This window comes from Microcaecilia unicolor, chromosome 1 (assembly GCF_901765095.1).
Source record: "Microcaecilia unicolor chromosome 1, aMicUni1.1, whole genome shotgun sequence".
NCBI lineage: Eukaryota > Metazoa > Chordata > Amphibia > Gymnophiona > Siphonopidae > Microcaecilia > Microcaecilia unicolor.
The window spans coordinates 655,764,409-655,780,345 of NC_044031.1; the positions used below are offsets into that span (position 1 = coordinate 655,764,409).

The 15,937-nt window shown below is 42.0% G+C and overlaps 1 protein-coding gene across 2 annotated transcripts in view; it reads left to right on the top strand.

Annotated features, from left to right (window-relative positions):
- CLK3 (CDC like kinase 3) overlaps positions 1–15,937 on the top strand; it is a 74,752-nt gene that overhangs the window by 48,465 nt on the left and 10,350 nt on the right. For both annotated transcript variants that reach the window (XM_030186462.1, XM_030186469.1), the window contains exons 10-12: positions 5,361–5,443; positions 7,938–8,017; positions 8,287–8,377. In XM_030186462.1, the coding sequence (XP_030042322.1) occupies positions 5,361–5,443; positions 7,938–8,017; positions 8,287–8,377 (254 nt within the window). The remainder of the gene's footprint in view (positions 1–5,360; positions 5,444–7,937; positions 8,018–8,286; positions 8,378–15,937) is intronic.

Below are 15,937 nucleotides of genomic sequence, written 5' to 3' on the forward strand. Positions count from 1 at the left end.
GCAAATGCACTGTAAGTGCAATTCTAGAACGGAATACCACAAATTTGTTACAGAATACTAATGTAAATTTGCAGCTATGTGCCTACCTTTATGTGTGCCCACCTATGCCATTTCAATAGGCATAAATATATATGCCTAAATGTAGCACTTTAGTGCATAACTTATAGATTTCTATAAGTCATATGTGTAAATGTGCCTGTGCCTTGCATTTATGCACTAAGCAAGTTGTGCGCTAAAGTTATAGAATACCACATAGTGCTAAACTAGCATGTACATGTTGATTGTTACAATTATGTGTATAAGTGCTAGTATTCTACAACTTACAAGTGTACTCAGTATGTTAATGTAGGTGCTAAGTTATACAATGAAGGGGAGTATGCAGAAGACAATTTCTTTAGCAAAAAAGTGAACCAGATAAGACCACTGCACAACACTATGGGTGTTGTCCCTCCAATCCCTCTGTTTCTCACAAAACCTACCCATGCTATTCATAAACCTCTAACTACCCTCAATACCAGCAGAGTAAACATCGGTAATATTCTTGGCTATCCCAGAAGTATACAACCTCCTAACATCAAGGGAGAGGAAGCAACAATCAACTTACATCGCAGCCATCCTCAAAAAGAATCCTAGTTGACTACTTGAAATTTGGTGGATGACTAATGTACAGTGGAGAAGTGCAAGATCAGCACAGACAAGTGGGTCTTATGAATAATATCCCCGGGATAATGGATACAGTTCACTGGACCTCAGCTATGAGGATCTCCTCCATGGGGCTACATGCCTTTTTGCAGGTGCATGTAGTAGAAAAGATACCAGTTCTGGAGAGAAGTAGGGGTTGTACTTTAAACACTGTAGTCTCCTCAAAAAATGTACAGGCTCGGATCCATCCTACATCTGAGACACCTCCTACACATATACCAAAAATGGAAAATTCAAAATGAATTCCTTAACTAATGTACTCTCTCTCCTCCCCAATTGTGCCACAATGCTTGGCAGACTTCCCTCGGTCGCAGGGTCACCTGCACCCCTATCCATTATTAGTGGAAGTTATGCAGAACCAACACTACCATTACCCTGTGCTCTATTTTGGAATCTCATCTGCTCCTACAGTTTTCAGGAAATACCTCATAGTTGCAGCAGCATACCTAAGCAAGAGGGAGCTTTTTGTCTTCCCCTGGCTTATTAACTGGTTGGTTGATGTCAGCACATATATACCAAGATGCCTTTCACTCCCTAGCTTCATTTTCAATATGTAAGACTATGCTCACGTCCTCCTGAAACTATGGAATTCATAGGTGCTTGCCTCAATTTGTGCCCCCCCCCCCTCCCCCGGAAACAAGGGCCACCTTACCGGAAACACAAATCTGCACACTGAAAGTGTCAGGTCAAAGAATCTCTTGCACCCGATAAGTGTCAGATTGCATTAGCCTCAAAGTTTTGAGACGCATAGTAGCAACAGCCAATGGTGTCCCCTTGCAAAGCAACATATGATGTGGCTGCAATGGCAATTAAAGTTCCAATGGGACAAACATAAGTAGCCAATGTCACATTGGATCATCATAAATCCTTTGGAATTCTGTACAATGGGCGAAAGTGCACAAAAACCTTTAGTGATGATGCTCCTTCCAACCACCTTAATACTATACTGTTCTAACTACGGATGTGTTTATCACAGGTTGTGGAGACCACCTCCTTTGCCTCTGCACACTGGGACCCATCAGGTAGCATCCCTCTGTTAGGTCATCTGAGATCTGCAGGCATTCAGAAAGCCACTGAGCAGTCAAAATATGGAGCCTGGCAGTTTCCATAAATACTGAGCAACCAGAACCAAATGGTGAACAAACTCAACTGTTGCCTGAATTTGCATGAGTGGTCCCTAAGCCTGAACATAAATCTCAGTCTGTTCAAGAAATTAGGATTCCCTACCATAGACTTCTTTTGTGTCCTAGTAAATTGCAAAATACCCTTTACCCTTTTGCTCCAGAATGCTGGCTGTGAGCAGATTTAAATCAGATAAACTCTCCATATTATGGATTCAGTGTCTTCTCTGCCTTGTCACATATCCCACTTATGTCCAAGACCATTCAGAACATCACTAGAGACTCAGTCCTTGTAATTCCGATATCACTATCAGCCATGGCAAGTTTGTCAGTGAGGTGAGTTGTAGCAACTAAAGTATATATCTATTCTTCCTGGTAATTGCTCCTCCCTGCTAATGCAGCACAGAGACTAGCTACTTAATCTCAATTTAAGATTTCTCAGCATGGTTTTAAATGACAAATCTAGTTAATCCCTGTAACCCAGGTGGTCCAGGATATACTCGTAACAACCAGAAGGCAACCCACTGGGAAGTAGTACCACTCCAAATGGTCTTCTGTCATACCTCCTCCATTCATCCAAAAGGCAGTTGAAGATAATCTCACTGTGAACCCATCTCTATAGCAGCCTACCATATACCAGGTAGTAGAGGGCCCTGTTTCCCCATTACCTTTCAGTGTCCAGATTTATAAGAGGCTTTTTGAATGCAAAGCCCCCCCCCCCCCCCCCCCCCCCCCTCCCAATCCAGTTGTCATCCAGCAGAAGAAGACCTTTTCTGTATTGCTATGTTCTCTGCCAGGAAAATTGGTGGGATTCAAGCTCTTGTATACTACCCAACCCAATTCTGCTTGAACTGAGGTGTGCTTTGCACATATTTAAAATTCCTGCCAAAGGCAGTGTCCGATATTCCCCCCCCCCCCCCCCCCCCACCTCCACACACGTCAATCTGTAATACTACTAGTTTTCTTTCCAAAGCCACAAATGCACAGTGCTGAAGAGGCTAATCATAGCTCTGGACTTGAAGCAAACCTTGCAGTACTACGTTCACAAGGAGCACAGAAAATATTCCTAACTGCTTGTATCATTTGATCTCAGCAGGCAGGGGCATCTATTCTAAACATATAGTATAGGATATTAGATTATATTGTTTTCTGCTACCACTTGGTAGACATACCAGGCCCTGATGAATGACATCAACCTCTATAGTCACCTGTGTAACTGGTTCAAGTCAGACTTTGGCCAAACAGTATTGTCTTGACCAGTCTTCCAGAATAGATTGCACCTTCTGATTATCTTCAACATCTGTTTGCTTGATGTTTTTTTTAGCTCCTTCCACCCCAAGCTGCACATCTCCTGGGGGTGCATTTGCAACAAGATAAACTCAACAGCCTTGAGCATGGGTGTGGCCTTGTTTAGAGACTGACTGAATTTCAGTTTTGGTTATGCTGCCGAAACCGGCCTCAAATCCTTTTTCCGAAAGGTTATTTTAATTTTCGGCCTTGTGTTTGGTTTCAGCTGAAAATGACCATATGTTTTCCATGGAAGCTGACATTTGTGCTTTGTCCTGTTTGTCTCCCTCCCCCTCCTCCTGAAGAGGAGGTGTCCTCTCTCCTGGATCCCCTCTTCTGAGTGCCTGCTTCCCTCCCCCCTCCCAACTGGTGGGACCCCTGGGCCTATCTTATAGTCCCTGGCTAGGGGTGTAGTTGGGGGCAGGTGGGATCCCTTGTTACTCCTACCCATTCCAGCTGTGCTTTCAAAATCGCTGCCATGCCTGGCACATTGCTCCTGCCCTTACTGGACTGCCAGAGGATTGCAAGGTAGTCTGGGGGTGGGGGCGGCTACTCTTTGTATTCTTCTTTTTTTTTGTACAGCGATTGCAAGTAATGCAGTTATGATCTTGCACAATAGTTTATGTGGTAAACAGACTACTCCAAGTAAATGCATTTGATACTAAATTTTATCAATAGTGTGTATGTAAATTTGAGATGATGAGGTCCTTAGGAATTAACCTTTCTGTTTTATGATGTCAACTGTAACTCCAAGTTTGGCACAAAGTCAGCCACTGTAAAAGCACCATGATTTTTGTGCTTTTTAGTTTGTTTTCTTCAGCTGTGATCCATTAGCTCCACTTGGTGTACATCAGTTGCTAAGGAAGCAAATAGAATGATACGAATTATAAAGGAAAGAAATGGAGAACAAAACTGAGAGAATTTATAATGTTTTTGTTTCATTCCATGTGCGACCACACTAATATTTTGTGCAATTCTGGTTATTGCATCTCAAAAAAGAGATAGCGGAATTAGAAAAGGTACAGAGAAGGGTGAAAGAAATGATAAAGGGGATGGGACAATTTTTCCTATGAGGAAAGACTACAAAGGCTAGGGCTCTTCAGCTTGGAGAAGAGACGGCTGAGGGGAGATATGATAAAGGTCTATAAAATACTGAGTGGAGTGAAACAGGTAGATGTGAATCACTTGTTTATTATTTCCACAAGTACTTGGAATAGGGGCACACAATGAAGCTACTAAGCATTAAATTTAAAACTTTAAAATTTGGATAACTGGTTTGACTGACTGTTGACAAGTCATCCCAGTCATATTAGTCAATCCAGTCAGTTCAACCACTCAGCTGAGTTGGTCAACGCTTTAAAAAGTAGTCAACAATCCAGTCAACCAGACTGCAAGCTCTGATGATCCCCGGTGGTCCTGAATGGTTCACATTCACACAGCCAAACTTGAGTTTTTTTGTTTGTTTTGGTTTCAACTGAAACCAGGTGATGGGTTTTGGTTTTGGCCGAAAGCTTTCAGACGGTTTTGGTGGCGGTTTCTGTCATTTTTCCGCAGTGTTATCCCTGTTTGTCATCAGAAAATCAAAGTTATTTGTCTGTAAGGAGGGTTGTCCATGCACAGAAGGATAATGCATCCACAAAATCCCTACCACTGTCCTGGCAGTTAAAGCATACCAGCCTCGGTACAGAATAGAGGCAGAAGAAATGCTACATTTTTATAGGAGCTCTCAGCATGCACAGAGAGCTCCTGGATTTTCTGGTCATTAGAGAGCAGATCCATTAGATAATTTGCCTGATGACATTACCAGCTGAGTGGCTGCATTATCTGCTGTCTCCGGAGAACCTTTGTTATAAGTAACTTCACTTTCTTCATTGGCCGTTAATTGGAATGCCATCCTATTGGAGCAAAATGTAGTTTAAGACTTGGCCGTATTCCAGAAGCTCTGGATAAAATATGTAAACTGTTTTGGTTGTGTTACAGAAAGGCAGTATATCAAATGCCCTTATCCTTACTGATTGTCTTTCTGTTTTTTACTTTTTATTAGGCAGTTTCATAGTTTCAGATTATTTTAATATGTTATTTTATTGATTTGCTATATTTTTGAAAATCACTTTGTAGCATTGTTTGATACAGGTTGTCTAGAAAATTGAAAAAATAAATAAAACTACATGATATATGAATGAGATATTATTCCGAGCTTAGGAATCTGTTTTTGGTTCTTTACATTATGTTCTCTACCTGTAATTCCAGAGCTGGGCTGGGCACAGCCTTGTGATGTGTGGAGCATTGGCTGCATCCTCTTTGAATATTATCGAGGTTTCACACTCTTTCAGGTACTATTTAATGGCTGCTGATCCCTTGTGAAATATCTGTCATCTGTACCTGACTGATTGCACTATGTAATATTGTTAGCTTGATTTCATTGTCTATAAATACCAAAGTGACACAAGTTGCTTAAAAGAATTTTGAAAGTAGCTTTTTGGAAAGAAATATTTGAATTCTGTAGGTCAAAGCAGTTATAAATAGTTCTTTTCGAGAAGAAAAACTATATAATTACAAAGAATACCGTATTTTCATGCATTTAACATGCATTATGTGTTTTTACAAACCACGCACATCCCTCTGCATGCTATACCAGTGTGTTTTTACTAAGACATGCTAATTGCAAAATTAGCACATATTGGGGTTTTTTAATGGCTTTTTCATTTTAGTTATTTTTTTGTAGGTTTTGTGCAGTAATAATGCCTGCAAGAACCTAAAAAGAAAAGTCCTTAATAACAAATGTTTGGCAATTAGCACGTCTTAGAAAAATAAACTAGTATAGCACGTGTTATATGCGTGGGCGCATTATACCAGTTTGTTTACGTAGACTTATTTCAAGCGTTATATGTGTGTACATTATACATGTACAAAATCACCACGTGCACACAATTTCAGAACAGGACACATAGGTGCATATTCTAGGCCTGTTTTATATAGGCAACATATGTGTCTTTTACTCATAAAATAGCCTACTAAAAAGCTGCCCTGCTCTAGACAGGAGTACCTTTGTGCCTGTAAGTGCTGATAGGAATTGGCATCTATGTGTTTTATGAAATACAATGAGGACACCTAGAATTTGATTCCCGGGGGCATGCAGTGGGAGCCTATTCTATAAAGGATAGTAAGAACCTATTTTCCTTTATAGAATACTAGTGTAATAGGCTATATACACATGTGTGTGCTTAGGCACAAGTACTTAGTAGTCATACAGCTGGTGTTAGTGCTTAAGTGACTATCAGGCTTATTTTTGAAAGAGAAGGATGCCCATCTTTCGACACAAATCGGAAGATGGGTGTCCTCCTCACAGGGTCGTCCAAATCGGTATAATCAAAAGCCAGTTTTGTATGTCCCCAACTGCTTTTCGTCGCACGGACGACCAAAGTTCATAGGGGCGTGTTGGAGGCGTAGCAAAGGCGGGACTTGGGCGTGCCTAACACATGGACGTCCTCGGCCCATATTGGGAAAAAAAGGGTGTCCCTGACGAGCACTTGGACAACTTTACTTGGTTTTGTTTTTCTTATGACAAAGGCACAAAAAGGTGCCTGAACTGACCAGATGACCACTGGAGAGAATCAGGGATAACCTCCCCTTACTGCCCCAGTGGTCACTAACCCCCTCCCACCCTCAAAAAAAATATTTAAAAATACTTTGTGCCAGCCTCAAATGTCATACTCAGGTCCATGACAGCAGTATGCAGGTACCTGGAGCAGTTTTAGTGGGTGCAGTGCACTTCAGGCAGGCGGACCCAGGCCCATCCCCCCCTACCTGTTACACTTGTTGTGGTAAATGTGAGCCCTCCAAAACCCATCAGAAACCCACTGTATCCACATCTAAGTGTCCCCCTTCACCCGTAAGGGCTGTGGTAGTGGTGTACAGTTGTGGATAGTGGGTTTTGGGGGGCTCAGCACACAAGGCAAGGGAGCTGTGTACCTGGGAGCAATTTCTGAAGTCCACTGCAGTGCCCCTTAGGGTGCCCGGTTGGTGTCCTGGCATGTCAGGGGGACCAGTGCACTACGAATGCTGGTTCCTCCCACAACCAAAGGACTTGCATTTGGTCGTTTCTGAGATGGGCGTCTTTGGTTTCCATTATCGCCGAAAATCAGAAACGACCAAGTCTAGGGACGACCATCTTTAAGGACGACCTAAATGTCAAGATTTGGGCGTCACCGACCATATTTTCAAAACGAAAGATGGATGTCCATCTTGTTTCGATAATACAGGTTTCCCCGCCCCTCCATTGGGACGTTTTGCGAGGACATCCTCAGCAAAACTTGGGCGTCCCTTTCGATTATGCCCCTCTTAGTATTCTGTAAGTTATATGCATAAGTTTGAACCCCTTGCAGATATGCACCGAGTAAGTTATAGGATAGCACTTGGATGGAATTATGGCAGTTACGCACATAAATGCCATTATTCTAAATATTTACACACATAATTGGCATGTAAATGTTAGTGCCTATTGTAGAGTTGCTCCCTATGTGCTGATCTCATCTCTCTCTGTTCGCCAGTCTTGGGAATGTCTGTACATGCATCATATAAAAGTAGGTGTTAGGTATTCTGAGCAGCTACTTGTGTGCATGTATGTGTCATGGCAATTTTATAATCACCTGTTAAAGTTGTACATTTTGTGTTTCTTAGTTGTCATGGTAATTAGTCCTGTTTAGGAGCAGGTTCTCTCAAGTTTAGTCTGACTTCTACTGCCTCCACTCTCTTGAAAGGCTTATAATAACCTTTCTTCTAGTGGTTCTATGTTCATGGGAATAATCACAGCTCCTTGTCTCATAGACCCATGACAATCGTGAGCACTTAGCAATGATGGAAAAGTTCCTTGGACCAGCCCCATCAAGTATGATCCAAAAAACCAGGTAAGGAGCCAGTCTCAAATGTTTAGAGCTTGCTCCCATGTCAGATATCTACCATTGTGCAGCAGATTGTATGGACATCAAGAGAAAGGGGGCATAGCTTCTTGTGTTTGCCATTAAGTCTGAGCTACAGCGATTGAGATAGTGGCCCAGTTATTGACTATACGATTTCAGAGAATGATGGTGGGAGATAAGGTTCAGCCACTGAAGAAAGCAAGTCTTCTGTTTCTCATTATAAAAATAAATGTATAAAATGTATTTTTAATATGCAGGAAGCAGAAATATTTCCACAAAGGGACATTGATCTGGGATGAGAATACTTCAGATGGAAAATATGTGACGGAGAACTGCAAACCACTGGAAGTAAGTAATGAATTGGGCGTATTTCCTGTTCTTTCTTTGTAGCCATATACAGAAAATAATATATTGGTTTTGCTGAAGACACTGCATAAGAACGGGGTTAGCGGGGAGGGGATCCCCTGCAGGACCTGCAGGGTTCCCGCAGAAGTGTAGTGTCAGGTCAAGCTAGCTTAGCAATTATAGCACCAAAAAAAATTAATGGATATGGTTGATAGCATTGAAATCCCCATAAGCACTGAGAGAGAACGTTATCAACATGGCCTACTGTTAAGTTGGGTTATTTTTTAGTACAGGGGATGGATTTACTCACTCCGACACCTTCTTGACCAGACTGCTTTCCGTGTCCTTGTCCAGTCATTTGTAATTAAACATATGAACTACTGTAGCTCCTTGCTCTGTGGCATTAGGCACCATGACGTTCATCATGTTCAACTTGTTCAAAATGCAGCTGTACAACTTATTACCAGTTCCAAAAAGTTTGATCATGTTGCTCCCTTTCTAAAATTAGAACAGGTTGTCGATCACCCATAGAAATCACTCACAAACTCCTTGTCCTAGTATACAAAAGAGGGTCATAATCGAACACGGACGACCATCTCCATGGGCGACTATCTCCGAGGACGGGTCCGCGAAGGCGGGACAGACCATATTTTCGAAAAAGATGGGCGTCCATCTTTTGTTTCGATAATGCGGTTGGTGCCGGGCAAATGCATCGGTTTTCAGCGAGAATGGAAACCGAAGCCGCCCAGCTCAAAAACGAATAACTCAAAGGCATTTGGTCGTGGGAGGGGCCAGGATTCGTAGTGCACTGGTCCCCCTCACATGCCAGGACACCAACCGGGCACCCTAGGGGGCACTTGTAAAAAGGTTTTTAAAAAAATTAAAATACCTCCCAAGTCCATAGCTCCTTTACCTTGGGTGCTGAGCCCCCCCAAACCCCCCCCCCCCAAAACCCACTCCCCCCTCCCCACAACTCTACACCATTACCATAGCACTCATGGGTGAAGGGGGGCACCTAGATGTGGGTACAGTGGGTTTTAGGGGCGGTTTGGAAGGCTCCCATTTACCAGCACAAGTGTAACAGGTAGGGGGGGGTGGGCCTGGGTCCACCTGCCTGAAGTCCACTGCACCCACTAACAACTGCTCCAGGGACCTGCTTACTGCTGTGATGGAGCTGGGTATGATATTTGAGACTGGCAAAAAAAAGTTTTTAAAGTTCTTTTTTTTTTGGTGGGAGGAGGTTAGTGACCACTGGGGAAGTCAGGGGAGGTCATCCCCGATTCCCTCTGGTGGTCATCTGGGCAGTTGGGGCACTTTTTGGGGACTTCGTGAAAAAAAAAAAGGTCCAAAAAAAGCGGCCCAAATTCTCGCTACTGCTGCCCTTCTTTTTTCCATTATTGGCAGAGGGTGCCCATCTCTCGGCCGATAAACATGCCCCAGTCCTGCCTTCACCATGCCTCCGACACGCCCCCGTCAACTTTGTTCATTCCCTCGACAGACTGCAGTTGGAGGCGCCCAAAATCAGCTTTCGATTATACCGATTTGGGCGCCCATGAGAGAAAGGCGCCCATCTCCCGATTTGGGTCGAAATATGGGTGTCTCTCTCTTTCGAAAATAAGCTGGAAAGTTTATTGTTCCAGCACATCTCTCTCTCTCTCCTTCACTTGCTCCCACATATTTAGTGTAATTGGTCCATCTCTTTGGAATGCCTTGCCTGCATGTCTTTGTCTAGTCAGATCCTTTGGCACATTTAAGCAGGAGCTTAAAACACACCTCATATGTCATGACCAACTGCAGTACCGGTGTGGTGGCTGCTGACTTATGGAACCGAAGTCCTATAACTGAATTCCCTTCTCTCTCTTCTTTCCTCTATCCTATGCTATTTGTAGTTCTTTTATGTTTGTAATTCCATTTTACATATTTGTAAACCACTCTGATGGCTGCCTTAAGAGCCGTATATCAAGCCCTAATAAACTTGAAACTTGATGGGCAGGGTAAAAGATTCAAAAGGTCTCTGAAAAATGTTCAAAGGTATTAATGAACCTTTTTTGGAGACGGGAAGGCGGTAGAACTAGAGGACATGAATTGAGGTTGAGGGGGGGGGGGGGGGCAGACTCAGGACTAATGTCAGGAAGTTTGTTTTCACTGAGAGGGTGGTGGATATGTGGAATGCCCTCCCGCGGGAGGTACTGGAGATGAAACGGTAATGGAATTCAAACATGCGTGGGATAAACACAAAGGAATCCTGTTTAGAAGGAATGGTTCCGCGGAATCTTAACGGAGATTGGGTGGCGACGCCGGTAATTGGGAAACAAAATGGGAGCTGGGCAGACTTCTACGGTCTCTGCCCTTTTTTTCACTCAATGAATAGTTAAGCTCTGGAACTCTTTGCCAGAGGATGTACGTGAGTACATAAGTTTTGCCATACTGGGACAGACTGTATCCCAGTAACCTGTTTCCAACAGTGGCCAATCCAGGTCACAAGTACCTGGCAAGAGCCCAAAACAGTACAATACATTTTATGCTGCTTATCCCAGAAATAAGAAGTGGATTTTCCCAAGTCAGTTTTAATAGTGGCCTATGGACTTCTCTTTTAGGAAACTATCCAAGCCTTTTTTAAACCCCGCTAACTGCTTTTACCATATTCTTTGGCAACGAATTCCAGAGTTTAATTACCATTGAGTGAAGAAATATTTTCTCTGATTCATTTTAAATTTACTGCTTGTTAGCTTCATTGCGTGCCCCCTAGTCCTAGTATTTTTGGAAAGAGTAAACAAGTGATTTCACATCTACTCGTTCCACTACATTCAGTATTTTATGTACATTTATCATATCTCCCCTCAGCCATCTTTTTTCCAAACTGATGAGCCCAAACCATTTCAGCCTTTCCTCCTAGGGAAGTCGTCCATCCCCTTTATCATTTTCATACCTTTTCTAATGCCACTATATCTTTTTTGAAATGCGGCGACAAGAGTTGCACACAGTATTCAAGGTGCGGTCGCACCATGGAGCGATGCAAAGGCATTATTACATCCTCTATTTTATTTTCCATTCCTATCCTAATAATACCTAACATTCTATTTGCTTTCTTTGCTGCCACAGCACACTGAAAAGAAGTTTCAAAGTATCAACGATGACTCCTAGATCCTTTTCCTGGTTGGTGACATCTAATGTGGAACTTTGCATCATGCAGCTATAATTTGAGTTCCTCTTTCCCACATATATCACTTTGTACTTGCTCACATTAAACATCATCTCTTGCATTTGGATGCCCAGTCTCGTAAGGTCGCCTTTCAATTTTTCACAATCCTCTTGTGATTTAACAACTTTGAATAACTTTGTGTCATCTGCAAATTTAATTACCTCACTAGTTATTCCCATATCTAGATCATTTATATGTTAAAAAGCTGTGGTCCCAACACAGACCCCTGGGGAACCCCCCACTATCTACACTTCTCTATTGAGAATACTGACCAGTTAACCCTACTCTGTTTTCTATCCTTTAACTAGTTTTTAATCCACAATAGAGCACTTCCTCCTATCCCATGATTTTCCAATTTCCTCATGAGGTACTTTGTCAAATGCCTTTTGAAAATCCAGATACACAATATCGATCGACTCACCTTTATCCACGTTTGTTCATCCCTTCAGAGAAATGTAGTAGATTAGTGAAGGAAGATTTCCCTTCACTAAGTCCATGCTTTTGAATATGCAGTAACAGCATTTAGCTATCTAGTTTTTAAAAAGGTTTGGACAAATTCCTGGAGGAAAAGTCCATAATCTGCTATTGAGACAGACATGGGGAAGCAACTGCTTGCCCTGGGATTGGTAGCATGGAATGTTGCTTCTAATTGGGTTTCTGCCAGGTACTTGTGATCTGGCTTGGCCACTGTTTGGCAACACGATACTGGCTTAGATGAACCATTGGTCTGACCCAGTATGGCTACTGTTATGTTCTTATGAACTTTACCTGAATATCATAATTGCTTATATGTGTACACTGGGCAGAATGTGAAATAATATTTGGTGATGTGATCTACAATAACATGTAACAGTATAATATAACAGGGTGAATTTATTTAAGAAAGGTGGTCTACAAATATACCATAACATAGCGTCAACACCAGCTGTTGTGGGAGATAGCACAGAGCAGCTAGAACCACAGTCCTGCCTTTAGCAAAGACCCCCTTATTCTCCTGGAAGCACTGGTCTCAATTCCTTGATGATGTTGCCTTAGTCCTTCACTTCTTCCTGGTTTTTCTCTGCATACATAGGCACAGTGTTCATGTCCTCCTCTTACAAATACCTTATGTAGTGCTGACATTTATGTAAGACAGTGATTCCCAAATCTGTCTTGGGGGAGCCACAGCTAGTCAGGCTTTTAGGATGTTCATTATGAATATTCACAAGATAAATTTGCATGCAAATTCATCACATGATAAATCTAATTAAAGGTTCCAAAATCTTTAAAGCAGGAGCCACTCAAACAGGAATTATATATGCCCAATACTAACACTACAATAATTTTCAACATTCAGGGAATGCAGTATAGACATATCACAACACTTCAAGACCTCAGTGATAACTTATTTTACATAGGAATACAATCCTATGACTTACCCACTTCATCTGTCATGTAACAGTTTTATTACCTATTTTTTAAACAGTTTTCTAATTTTAAGATAGTTTTTTTTACTTAACTTGCACAGAGAGACCTGCAACCAGCATGAATCATGTTTCACCAGTAGGGTGCATCAGGGTTAAACCTCTGTCTCTGAAATAAGAAAAAAATTTATATTAAAAAAACATCATGTTAAGTAACAATACAGCAAAAGCTTTCCATCTGCATGCCTGAATGTGTCTCCATAAAAATCGAAATGGCATCTCCTCTCAAGACAACATCAGATTTAATTATATATTTGTAAAGCGTCATGTGACTCGATCCCCTCCACTGGAAAAGTCCTTCACATTAAAGAAACCCAATCAGTTTCTAAATTTGAATCCTCTTGGGAATATGGTGTTTAAATCAAAATCCATTTCTTTTCCATATAGTTAAGCACCCTTTCAAAATTACCACCCAACCACCCCAGCACAATCTCATCTAATATCCTCCATTTTATATCAGTAATGATGACCTTTTTTGACCCAACTTTCTTAGAAATTCTGGATTTATGTTCAGATAGTCTTAATTTATCTGATCTTGATATGTGCCCTGTATACAATAAATCACAGGGGACTGTATGACATAGACTATGTTAGAAGAATCGCATGTAGTAGATCTCTTGACACCACTATCTAAATATAAATCCAGAATTTTAAAGTTTTGATGGCACTCTTGGTGTCCCATTGGGTTGAAAAGGGTCATCAAGTTACTGATATAAAATGGAGGATATTAAATAAGTTTGAGCTGTGGTGGGAGGGTGGTAATTTTGAAAGGCTGCTTAACTACAAGGTACAGAAATATATTTTTGATTTAAACACCATATTCCCTAGAGCAGTCAGTCAGGTTTTCAGGATGTCCTCAATGAATATGCATAAAAGATATTTGCCTATAATGGAGGCAGTGTATGCAAATCGATTCATGCAAATTCATTGTGGAAATCCTGAAAACCTGACTGGCAAAGGGGGTATTCCGACTAGAGGACCCAATTTAGAAATTCATTGGGTTTCTTTAATTTGAAGGACTTTTTCATTGGAGGGGGTTGAGTCACATGAAGCTTTGAGTATATAATTAATTTGATGGTGTCTTGAGAGCAAATGCCGTTTTGATTTTCATGGAAACACAATCAGGTATGCAGAGATTAAAAGCTTTTGCTGTATTGTTACTTAAGAAAAAAAATTCTATATTAAAAAAATCTTATTTCAGAGACAGAGGTTTAACCCTGATGCAGCCTATTGGCGAAATATGATTTGTTGGTTGCAGGTCTCTCTCTGCAAGTTAAGTAGAAGATATTTGATCTTAAAATTCAAATATTACAAAAAAAAAACAAGTACAAAAGTATTGCCATACTGGGACAGACTGAAGGTCCATCAAGCCCAGCATCCTGTTTCCAGCAGTGGCCAATCCAGGACACAATTACCTGGCAAGATCCCAACACAGTACAATAACATTTTATGCTGCTTATTCTAGAAATAGTGGATTTTCTCCAAGTCCATTTTAATAATAGGCTATGGACTTTTCCTTTAGGAAGCCATCAAAACCTTTTTTTTTAAACCCTCCCAAGTTAACCACTTTTACTACATTTCTCTGGCAACGAATTCCAGATTTTAGTTACGCATTGAGTGAAGAAAAATTTTCTCTTGATTTGTTTTAAATTTACTAATTTGTAGCTTCATTTACTACTTTGTAGCTTCATTGCGTGCCCCCTAGTCCTAAACAAGCGATTCACATCTACCCGTTCCACTCGTTTTATAGACCTCTATCATACCTCCCCTCAGCTATCTTTACTCCAAGCTGAAGAGAACTAGCTGCTTTAGCCTTTCCTCATAGGGAAGTAGTCTCCATCACCTTTATCATTGTCGTCTCCCTTCTCTTTACCTTTTCTAATTCCACTATATCTTTTTTGAGATGTGGTGACCAGAATTGAACACATTCTCCGAGGACAAGCAGGCTGCTTGTTCTCACATGTGGGTTGACGTCTGCGTCGGCCCAGGAATCAGCATTTTGGAAGCAAAATAAAACAAAGTTTTGCCAGAGTCTTCTGGTGCGCGTGCACGGACTGATTTCCCACCTGTCACATGAGCACGTCTCATCAGTTTTCTTTTCTCCGCGTTGAGGTGCAGTAGGTTTTCCTCTGCGCTCTTCTCAGGCCCAGGAAAGAGTCTTCGAGTTTTTTCATTTTATTGTTCTAATTTTCTCAATTGTCTAAAAAAACCAAAAAATTTCCCAGTAGTGTCTTAGATTTTTTTCACTTTCTAAAGTTTCCTTTGTTTTTCGCAGGTTGTTCCCTTATTTTTTGTGCCCTTTTTCTGTCAGCAGGCACAATCGCATCTTTTGATTTCGCCGAAGCTGTTTTTCCTTCCACGTCATCAAAGACACCCAGCGGCTTCAAACGTTATACTCAGTGCAACCAGACCATCTCAGGTGCCGATACCCACGCCTGGTGTATCCAGTGCTTTGGGCCCTACCATAGCCCAGCCACTTGTAGTCTGTGTCTTCGTATGAAGAAACGGACCCGAGCGTCTCGAGAAGCCCAATGAGAAAAGCGTTTTGGGGCTTGGTCCATCGACGTCTGTACCAAGGTCGGCGGAGTCGACATCGAGGGAAGTATCGACGTCGGGAGCGGAGCCAAAGGCTGCTGAAAGACCAACTCACACTGGGAGCAGTGAGGCATCGAGTGGGTCTCCACCTGCCTCGAGGCCTCCTGTTATGCAGGCCCCCCCCCCCCGGGACAGACCTTCGTCGGACCGAGGTGGCGTGAGGATTCCTCATCGGTAGCGAGGAGTCTCGATGACTGGCGTCGAGCGAAGGCGAAGTAGCACCGTCATTGTTCTCCTTCGATAGACGGTGCCGGGAGCTCCGGGCGTCAAGGAATCAGTACCCGAGAAGCGTCGGCACCAAGA